General features: G+C 36.1%; 1 protein-coding gene across 6 annotated transcripts in view; it reads right to left on the bottom strand.

Moving 5' to 3' along the window:
- Positions 1-216: 216 nt before the first annotated feature.
- The window catches only part of ZBBX (zinc finger B-box domain containing), a 46949-nt gene continuing 35462 nt past the window's right edge, over positions 217-11703 (bottom strand). For 5 of the 6 annotated variants that reach the window (XM_030575904.1, XM_030575903.1, XM_030575902.1 and 2 more), the window contains 5 exons: positions 11414-11573; positions 10596-10745; positions 5034-5282; positions 2655-2793; positions 217-453 (listed from right to left, as the gene is read on the bottom strand). In XM_030575904.1, coding sequence (XP_030431764.1) covers positions 378-453; positions 2655-2793; positions 5034-5282; positions 10596-10745; positions 11414-11573 — 774 coding nt within the window. In that variant the 3' untranslated portion in view covers positions 217-377. The remainder of the gene's footprint in view (positions 454-2654; positions 2794-5033; positions 5283-10595; positions 10746-11413; positions 11574-11703) is intronic. The other variant, XM_030575905.1, reaches the window with a different exon arrangement.

Below are 11703 nucleotides of genomic sequence, written 5' to 3'. Positions count from 1 at the left end.
TCAACATCACAGGGAGAGTCAATTGTCTCTTTCCAGCCATATACTGCTGCCAGGTCTTGAGCTTCCTCGACATTTTGTAGCAACAGACAACTTGCAGGATCAAGCTTCTTGTTTCTCAACTTTCTAAGGTTTCAGTAAAATGGTCTTAAAAGATGCAATATATTGAACACATAGTAATATGCTGTTTGTGCTTAAAAAAAAGCCAAAACCCATAAGTGATTTTTAATTTTAGACATGTTTTATTGGTAGGATAGACTTGCAACAACATTCTTCAGCAGTTAACATCTTCAGCACCTGAGAAGTGCCTTATAACAGGCTGCTTGTTTTATGCAATGCAAAGAAAAATAATTAGCAGCAAGTTTTGTTTTTTTGGTTGGTCAACGTAGTGCCATAACTTCCTGCTTGTCCCGCAGAATCTCTTCCTCCTCATCTGTATGGCTTTCATCACAGTCTCTTAAAAAAAAAACAACAACCACATACACAATACAATGATTATCAACAGTTTGTGTTCAAGTTCCTTGAGGAAACATCCTGACAGTAGTTTTTGGTCCTGTTTCTCATACTCATCTAATGTTAGCTTGAATAATCATAATAAAAAAAAGGTACGCTGTGCAATCAGTAAATTGTAGCTTAAAGTATACTTTTAGCCAAAACTACTGCGTCCATTTATTTTTCTCAACTTCTGACAAGTTCTCTCTCAACTCTCTCAACTAGACTTGGCAGAATTTGATTTTTTTAAAAATAATTTCACTGTATAATATCTGTTTATTTTTAAGCTTTTTTAAATATTAATTTAAATGTTAACAGCTGTGCAAAATTATGGGTGGGTCAGACAATTATTTAATTACAGAGATGCTGAGATTTAAAAAGTTAAAGCTTTAAACACCATTAAGCACAAATGGAATATTTTAATGTGTGATGCTGATAAAGTAAATATCCTGAAAATCAAATTTGAATATGTAATCCAGCAGTTTTTCTTACTTTCCTTATGTGTAAATTTTGATCATTATTGACAAAAAAATTTTCCATTAGTTTGTGTGCACATGGTGAAATCAATGTTTACAAACACTGACTAATAAAAATCTAATCCTTCCAACCCCACTCTTAGCTAAGTGGTGAGTCAAAAGTACCTTCATTACCCTGTCTCGACCGAAAATGCCAAGCCCCAGAATGAATAAGATAAGTAAGGGGTTTTCATTTGTACCATCATCATTGTATTAAATAGCAATCAAGCAAAAAAAAACAAACAAACCTAAAACTAGTTTGAAATAGCTTTCTAGAATCTTGAGCAGAACATTTCTTCTGCTACTTTATTTAATTCCCAGATTTTGTTTAATTCCCTATTGACATGCACCTGCTTCATTATTAACCTAGAAATTCTAAAACATGTTTCATTTCCAAAATATTGTACAAAGTTAACTAATCCTTTGAGATTGAATCATTATTATTTCCATTTTATAGATGAGTTAACTGAAAGGCAGAGAAGTTAAGGGACTTTTCCTAAGGTCATGCACAGAATTTGTGTCAAAGGATTTTCTGGTTTCCAGTTACATGCTCAGTCCACTGAACCATGCTGTACCATGACTGATGACAGAACAGTTATGAAATCAATGTTTCTAATTAACCTATGCCTTTTGGTAAATTGGAAAAGAGTTTCCATAGCAAACTGTTGAGGACTTTCATCAACAGGTGCAATTTTTATATGTCTTGGCAACAGGGTAAGATATTTAAGACCAAAACCCAATATTAATAATCTATAGGCATTTACCAGCAAATTACACAATTTTCATGATTTCTGATAGCTTTCCCTCTCCCATGAGAGTCGCAACAAATTTCCTATCACATAGACCTGTCCACTAGCAACTAGCAGTGTCGTTCTACTTTTCTGGCAACAGCAATCATACCACTGTAACCGCCAGATATGGAATTCCAAGTAACATATCAGAGGGCAGATGCAGAGGACATGGTTAAATGATGGAATTGTATAATTTTTATCAGACATAAAGCAGTGACTGAGAAAATGGAAACATCCACACCACAGGTCCAGAAAAGGCTTAAGAACAAAGTTCGGCTCTGAACAGTGTATAAGAACTAATGTTTTCCAATAAGAAAATAATGAAATTATGTTTTTTAAGTTAAGATTGCACAAGAAAAATAAATTAGAGTAGCTAATGCAAATTACTTTGTGTGGTCATGAAATTTCACATTTAATAAAGGGGCCCTTACAATTTTATTTCTAACACAGAATAACTCTCACTCTAATCAGAGATGTCATGAATTAGCTAGAAATTACTTGGCTAATTTACACAAGCAGCATATTTTTAGATTTGTATTACTTCTATCCCAATATATTGCTATAATCTTGGTGGCTGGGGACTATTTTTTCTCATTTTTAATGGACTGTATTCCCTTACACTTTTCATCTTTACATGCTGTATTAACTCTGTGATTTAACAAAACATTATGCAGTGTAACAATCATGTTAGGGCACATTTTTTAATTCTTTTACAACAATCCCATCAATATAGTAAGTCATTCAGATGAAACAGATATACTAATAATTGGCCCTTTTAAAAATATAGTATCTACAAGTAGTTTGCCAGTCAAGCATTTTACTATCCAGCTAAGAAAAATAATCAGCAGGTTTAACTTACCTAAAAATATCAACTCTACTGTGGTATTTTATTTCTAGGTTATTATGGAAATCTGTAATATTTTCACTTATCTTCTTTGAATGTCTGCTGAAGGCTGATAAGTCTTCAGAGGTAAAGCTGTAAAGTTTTTCCTGAGGATCTGAAATATTTTATGTCATTTTCAGTAGCCTATGTAACAAAAGTGCAGTATCTACAATATGTGGTCTCTAAAAACTCTCTCAGAACAGAATAGTCATATCAGCAAAAACATGACATCATTAAGATAATAGTGATAAAATACTCTGGTTTAGGATGTTACTGGAAACACTAATTATAACTTTGTATTATATGGCTGCATCGGTGTTTCTATTATTTTCAAGAGTTCATAACAAGGACAAAATATGACAATTTAAAGCTTGAAACACGGGGTCCATCAGCAGCTGCTACTATAGTTGCATACATTCCTATGGTCTTGTAATACCATGGATAGAAAGGGTAGAGAGATGATTTGCTACTTCACAATACTTCAAGACAACTAAGCAACATGGATACCCACTCCTGGTGATACATATGCACCAAAAGTTATATGGTCACTAGAGGTTGCACAACTTCTTTATGACACCGAAGATACATAAAATAATATAGCCCTAACTTTCCTTCAATTACTTCCATTTTTTCAGAAGCCTGTAGCAAAGTCTGAAGAAGTGGAGTCAGAAGCAGAAATTAAAAGTGACACCATCTGACAGTCTTCTCAAAAGTTACTGGTATTTTATTTCTCTCTCTCCTTTGAGTATTGTCAGTTTGCATCCTAACCCCTGGGAGATTAGTAGCAACAGAAACCTACAAGGATGTGAGGTGGATGAGAACTAGATAAATGACGACTGCAGGCCTGAAATGTGCATCATAACTCAAAACCAAGACTAAAGTAATGCTGCATGAACATATACATGGAACTCTAAAGTACCAGCATTATATGTCTCAATGACGGAAGAATCTTTTAATCTGGACTACACCTTCCATGTATCATGATGCATCATGGCCAGGGACTCCCAGGAGGCACCATGGTGGCTCATCAAGAGGAGACCATGATACATTATGGAAAATGAAGCCCAGCCCATAGAGGAAATCTGAGGCATGAAGCATCCAAACTACAACTTCTATGAGGGACTCTGCCACACCTGGAGTATTGCATCCAGTTTTGGTCCGCCCGCTCTCCTCCACTACAGAAGGGATGTGGACAAATTGGAGGGAGTCCAGCAAAGGGCAATGAAAATGATTACGGGGTTGGGCCACATGATTTATGAGGAGAGGCTGAGGGAACTGGGGTTATTTAGTCTGCAGAAGAGAAGAGTGAGGAGGGATTTGATAGCAGCCTTCAACTACCTGAAAGGGGGTTCCAAAGAGGATGGAGCTGGCTGTTGTCGGTGGTGGCAGATGACAGAACAAGGAGCAATGGTCTCAAGTTGCAGTGGGAGATATCTAGGTTGGATATGAGGAAACACTATTTCACTAGGAGGGTGGTGAAGCACTGGCATGGGTTATCTAGGGTGATGGTGGTGGAATCTCCATCCTTAGAAGTTTTTAAGGCCCAGCTTGACAAAGCCTTGGCTGGGATGATTTAGTTGGTGTTGGTCCTGCTTTGAGCAGGGGATTGGACTAGATGACCTCTTGAGGTCTCTTCCAACCCTAATATTCTACGATTCTATGAATTCTAAACTAAAAATTTTGGTTTTCAATTTTTCATCAAAAAGTTTAAATTGTCTGAAAGAAAGAAAAAAAAGCATAACCTTATCCAACCATCTCTATTCACCATCAATTGTCCTTTAAACAAATGGTCTTCATAAAGGTGGCCTTAAAAAAAACAAAAACAAAAAAAACACAATCCCAGGAGGGAAGTGTTTCTTTGCCAACACTGCCTGATAACTGGCATGTGTCATCTTGAAGATGACACATTAATAAGGTTTCCTTTTTGGCCTCTTTTTTCCCCTGTTTGATTTGATCCTGGTGGCAGGGTTCATCTGCCGTGTTCATTATCAAAGATCAAGGAAGCAGGTGGCTGTTAGAAAACAGACCCAGAGAAGGTACCCGATACATCCTGTAAAATTTCTTTGTTAGACATGCAGGAGGTGAGCGATCCATAAGTATGAGCTCTCTGCAATTTGTTCCTATGCAGCAGAGCTGAAGATTATATGATGGTTAAAAGTAGGAAGACCATTCTATTAAGCCAGAAAACTAGAGTTTTGCAAGGCCCAGAAGGATATGAGTACTTTGCGCTGGATCAGGTCTTTAATCTTCCACAAATCAGAGCTCAATGATCATGAAGACAATAATGAGGTTTGCATTACATTTTTGCAAGCATAAACACTATTAAAGGACTCTTACAGTCTCACTGTAAATTACCTGTATGACTTTTTAGTTCATCTTCCAAGCCAGCTAAGGCTTGTTGATCTGCAGTATGTTCTAAGAGAGGGTCATTTTGTTCAGTTACATCGATGCATTCATTTTTTGAAATTTCACTAGCAGCCCTAGATAAGGGCTGAGTAGTTAAATTTCTTGGTCTTGTCTGAGAGAGTGTACAGCAGATCCGATCAGACTTCACAGATTTAGAGGATGGTATAACTGCTGACAAAGGTCTTTGTAAACTATTATCTGAAAGAAAAACAAAAAAAATCATCATTTCCTTCTAACTGTGAATCAAGATTTTAGATGTATACCAGTATTTGATCTCGCTAATGTCATTTTCTGTAAATAAAGTAATAAATTATTATTAGTCTTGGCAGAATCTGATTTTCAAATAATTTTGACATATTGATTAGTTTTTTAGCATTTTTATCAATTTCAGTTTACACAGTTGTACAAAATTATTGCAGGATAAGCAATGAGGTGGGTCAAGCAAATATTAAGTACAGTAGACACAGATTCAAAAAAGTTAAAGCTCTATAACCATTTTAACAAATTGTATATTTCATCACTTGATGTTGTTAAAAGTAAATATTCTTAAATCAAACTCTAAATTAAAGTTCTCAAGTAATGTTTTTCTTTCTTTGCCTAGCATACATTTTGATTATCATTGACAAATATTTTTCACCTGTTTGTATGTGTGCAGGGACAACAACATTTACCAATAAAAATCTAATCCATCCAAGCCTAACTATTATTACTGAACATGTACATAACACAATGCAAATTATAATGGGAAGTGGCCTCTCTCTGATACTCCTTTTATAGTGCCTTATAACTTTCTAGAAAAAAGTATTCTAGATTCCAAGTTAGCACACTTGGTCTGCGTGGCTTAGAATTTTTTAAAAATTTGTTTAAAACTATTTGGTTCTGCCATTATTATTTATGAGTGTATAAAATAAACTAAAATAAAAGTTCAGATTTTTTGCACTGAATTCAAAATTATTTAAATCTGTCAAGTAATACTTTCTAAACAATAAAAATGTCAACTTTGTTGCTCAGGATGAGTGAAGAAATAAGTGAGCTCTGTCTTTTGGGAGGGAGATAGTTGAGGTTGAGGCTACGTCTACACTACAGCATAAAATTGAAATAACTAAAACTGGTTTTATAAAACTGATATTATAAAATTGATTTTACGTGTCCACACTAGGGCACATTAATTCGGTGGTGTGCGTCCATGGTCCGAGGCTAGCGTCGATTTCTGGAGCGGTGCACCGTGGGTAGCTACTGTAAAATGATGAGGCCAATAACCTCGATTTCCGTCCACACTAACCCTAAATCGATATAGTAATATCGATTTTAGTGTTACTCCTCATTGGGGAGGAGTATAGAAATCGATTTTAAGAGCCCTTAAAATCAATTTAAAGTGTGTTATAGTGTGGACGGGTACAGCGTTAAATCGATTTAATGCTGTTTAAATCGATTTAACTGCGTAGTGTGGACCAGGCCCTACGAAGAAATAAGTGAGCTCTGTCTTTTGGGAGGGAGATAGTTGAGGTTGAGAAGGATAACTGATGAGATGAGAGAAGAATCACTTAACTGCTCATTCCTTTGGTTTGTTATTATTTAGCATTTGTAATACAAGAGCACTTAAAGGCTCTGACTAACTTCAGGACCACATTGTGCTAAGCACTGAACAAACACATAGTAATAGAAAATCCCTGCCCTAGAGAGTTTATAATTTAAATAGACAAGACAGATAAAGGGAGAGAGTGGAAAGTGAGGCACAGAGAAGTGGCTTACTGAAGGATATGAAATCTAAGTTTTAATTAAAAGTAAACAAAGTTGTTTGTATGGAATTTGTGAGAAAGATGGTTTGAGTATATACTGTTCAACATGTTGCTTAATTTTTATTGTTGGTGAAGACATGAATATATTATATTCAACAGTATGGCCACAAGCATTTGCTACTGCTGCTTGTTAAATGTTTAAAACGTGCTTGGTACATATTTTAAGAACACGTAATATTGAAATGGAAATTTTAAGAAAGCAAGCTTTAAAATGGTTACAAACTGACTGCAGGATTTTATCCATGGCTGCGATTTCAATTTCACATTTTAGGCTGGGATTTTCAAAGGCTCTGTCATAAACAGATAAGTAAGAGTTAATAGAACAGAAGTACTTCATATCTCTTTTGCCTGTAAAGGGTTAACAAGAGCAGTGAGCCTGCCTGTCACCTGACTAGAGGACCAATCAGGGGACAGGATACTTTCAAATCTTGAGGGAGGGAAGTTTGTGTGTGTGCTGTTAGTTTTTGGTTGTTGTTCACTCTGGGGGCTCAGAGGGACCAGACGTGCAACCAGGTTTCTCTCCAATCTCTCCAATACAGGCTCTTGTAAGTTCAGAATAGTGAGTACTAGGTAGATAAGGGGAGTTAGGTTATGTTTGTTTTCTTTATTTGCAAATGTGTATTTGGCTGGAAGGATTTTTAATTTGTACTTGTATACTTAGGCTGGGAGGGTATTCCCAGTGTCTATAGCTGAAAGACCCTGTACCTATTCCATTTTAAATTTACAAAGATAATTTTTACTGTTTTTTCTTTCTTTAATTAAAAGCTTTTCTGGTTTAAGAATCTGATTGTTTTTTTACTCTGGTGAGACCCCAGGGGACTGGATCTGGATCCACCAGGGAATTGGTGGGGAGAAAGGAGGGAAGGGGGGGAGAGAGGTTATTTTCTCTCTATGTTAGGATTACTTTCTCTCTCAGGGAGAGTCTGGGAGGGGGAGAGAGAAGGAGGGGGGAAGGTGCATTTTCCTCTCTGTTTCAGGATTCAAGGAGTTTGAATCACAGTGATCTTCCAGGGTAACCCAGGGAGGGGAAGTCTGCGAGAGGCAACGGTGAGGGAAAGGGTTTACTTTCCTTGTGTTAAGATCCAGAGGGTCTGGGTCTTGGGGTTCCCCGGGCAAGGTTTTGTGGGGACCAGTGTGTACTAGGCACTGGAATTCCTGGTTGGTGGCAGTGCTACAAGTATTAAGCTGGTAATTGAGCTTAGAGGAATTCATACTGGTACCCCATCTTTTGGACACTAAGGTTCAGAGTGGGGAATTGTACCATGACAGGCTCATATGGAAGTTATGCATCCAACTTCCACTAAAAAAACAACAGCAGCAAATTCTTATTATTACAACAGTGTTTCTTTGAGGCTTCTTGTAATATGCACAGTGTGAAAATGAGACAGACTCTCTTACTAAATATGACCCCAAATGTTGAGAATGCTACAATGGTAACATGCAGAAATAGCTATACTATAAACTTATTTAAAAAATACAAATAGACCTAAATCCTGTTCACTTTTCTCAGAAACACCCAGTGGATTAAATTGGAGTCTTCTGAGTAAAGTGAGCCATGTTTGGCCCTAGAATAGTTATTTGCAAATAAGTACTGTAATACATTCTGTTCTGTTTTTTCTAGTGATTAAGTGAACTGAAATAGCCAAGACAACCTTGGGATATGTGTCTGTTATACACATATCTTAAATATGGTGGCTCCAAACTGAAGTATCATCATTTACAGTATTTCTGGAGTATGGACAGCAGGGAAATGGTACTTCTGAAAATGATTACACAATTATCTGTGACTGGCATTGCAGGACGTATCATTTCTTTAATAATAATTTTGATATAATTCTTCATTTAACCTATTGCAGAGCTGTTGCTTCCCCTAATACAAATCCCGGAGATCTCATATCACCATCATCTACTACCCACCCCCTATTGTGCACACAGAAGGGGAGATAAATCCAGGTTAAGGACTAATAACCTATTGATTTGTAGCAGATTACTCCATACCGGGTATTTTGATTTCTTACGTGCAGATTAGTGGAAATTAGTTTGTGAAAATTAGGTATTTCAGATACGAGGCTGTTTTTAATATTATAATCAAATAATAAAATTTGGCTCTGATAAAAAGAAAAGGCTTTCTAATACGCAAGAGTTCCTGTAAAGATTCTTCTTTAAGCAAAGGCAATTTCAAGCAATTAGCTGGTAAAGCATGTACAACTAAAGTTCTATGGCCAATATACACTATAAGCTGTTACAAGCTTTTTAAGATTATAGACGTTTCTAAGGTGTATTTACATGGAGTTAAAATAAAAACTACAATTTTTAGAAATTGTAGTTTGAAAAATATAATTTCTTCTGCCTGAAAAAGGGAAAGGCAGTGGAAACACACAGTTCACTTGTGTAGTACAAGAACGAACAAATCAGATAGCTCTCAAGCCTGCCTGCCTGTTTCATAAAAACCAATGATACAGGATCAAAGTAAACTGGTTATATTGATGTGAATGTTTTGCATTCAACTATAGTACAGGTACAGCACATTCCAAAACTACCATAAAGTGAACGTTCTTAATGACGTCAATTACCCTCTTCATACAACTAAAACTATCTTGGAACTTTAAGGAGTTGTCATACACGTTCAAATCTACAAGTTCCCTGATGATGACAGTGAGTTAAAAACAATGAAATTTAATCATGCAATGATTGTGCATCTTTGAATATAGTAAGTTCCAGAGAGAAAATAGTTACTACCTATTTTCTCTTTTTATATACACCTTTTATTATTCTCTCACAGGCTCTTTTTAGATTTTAGATGAATTTTATGATGTGTTCTCTGGATTTTAGGAGACCAGGCAAATTGTGGCAGTGATGCACTTGCAAATGTATTTATTCACACTATCACCTGTACTAACCACATCTTTCCAACTACTTCAGAGCCAGATTCAACTCTCATGGAAGAGTCCATAGCAAAGCCTTCACTAGACATTGATAGCCTATGCTATAATAAGCTGTAAGGGAAAGTCAAAGAAAAGATGGTTAAAATTAGAAGGACTCAGTCTAAGGGTTGTGCAGCACAGAAGCCAGCACTTAATATGTCTGGCGGCTACCGTATGTTGGTGCTGCTGTCTGCCTGTTGCTAGGCCAGCTACTGTTACATCTCAAACACTGATTGTAGGGAAAGCAAACTATCACGCAGCTCTTTGCACCTTTAGGGAGTTGCTCCTGTCTGTCTGTTGTTGAGCTCACCCTCAGCCCAACCCTAAATGCTGGCATCAGGAAGACCTTTGGGAGTGCAATTTGAGAGTCACAGTCTGACTTCTGAGTTTGTTATTGGATTTATCCATCTTTCAAATTGAGAGTTTGCAGGACTTATTTTTGGGGATACGACTAAGGCAAAGTTGGGGATCCTGGTCTAATTTTTTTCCAGTGTTCCCCAGATTACTTGAGGGACAACAGACTACACTTCATTTTTCCAATATCTAAATCTAAAGTTAAACTAGGTAGACTCTAAAACTACCTATTTTAGAAAAGAATATAAAACTAGCATTCAAAAAAAATTAATTACAAATTTTATCAGACAGATCTAAGCCCCTGATCCAACAAATCACTGAAGCATGTGCTTAGCTTTATATCAATGGGACTACTGATATGTTAAAGTTAGCCCGGTTTACCTAACCTGCTAAATCAAGGCCTTCGAAAATTGTTATCTTGTCAATAGTCTTACCAGTGGGTGACTTGTGCATTAATGTCCATGGCGAAACTCCAGCCTGAAGACTACTTGAAGACCTGCTCAGTTCACTTTGCAAGACATCCTGTACTACAGAATCATCAGCATATTCACTTAAACTAGTGTCTCTGAACCAATGTCCCTTTCCTGAAATAAAAAATGCAACATAAATAGCACCAGGAAAATATTAACACTTTTTTCATGCTAATATTTATTTAGCCTGTGAGACTGTAGCTGCTGTATTATTTAATATTTTTAAAGAGAAGGTCAACTGTGCTATAATTAAAAATTTCACACAAAAATATACATTATAAAGTGACATGCAGATAATTTGTTTTACTTTTTTATTTTACAGATTCTATACTTTGACAAGTAAGGATATAGTAACTTTTCATTAATCATTTCAGATACTTCTAGTGGCTTCCATTAGAGCAACAGGAGAGGCATTTTAGGCAGACCATCACATCAAAATTTACCACAAACAGTAAAGTGTGAATACTGACCAGAGTCCAAATTCTCAGGTGACAGAGACAGAGAGAAAAAAATCAAATATGTTGATGTAATTTACAACTTAAAATAGGGGGATGGATTATCCTATGCTTTCTTACATTCTGTCACTTGCTCTTCTTGGCAGAGCAAAATATCATACCAATATCAGCCAATTTATCATATTGAGCTAAAAATTATACACAGGACCTAGCACATGCTTATATACAGGTAGAAATACATCTACAGATAAAGGTTATGATGCACTGCAACATATGTACTCAATATGTAAAGTTCAGTTGTGGAGGATTTTATTTCCAGGCTGTTACCTGAAACTGAAGTACTGTTTGTAGAGCTGCAATCTGAGAAAGGTGAAGGAATTGAATCAAGTGTTACTTGCTTAGAATTTGCATGCAAAATAAAGAATCCCTCAAGTCCTTGATATTGTGTCAAAGTAGGTTTTTCTCTTAGGGCTACTTCCTGTAACAACTAGGATAAAAGACAAAATATTGAAGACAACTAAAGGCCTATATTGTCTACTTATACTAGATCATGCCACGTCAATTTTGATACAATGTTCATATCATAAAACCTGAAATCATTCTAATTAATATATAAA

This window comes from Gopherus evgoodei, chromosome 9 (genome assembly GCF_007399415.2).
Source record: "Gopherus evgoodei ecotype Sinaloan lineage chromosome 9, rGopEvg1_v1.p, whole genome shotgun sequence".
NCBI lineage: Eukaryota > Metazoa > Chordata > Testudines > Testudinidae > Gopherus > Gopherus evgoodei.
Note: the sequence above shows the minus strand (reverse complement) of the source record. Positions and strands in the feature narration are given on the sequence as shown.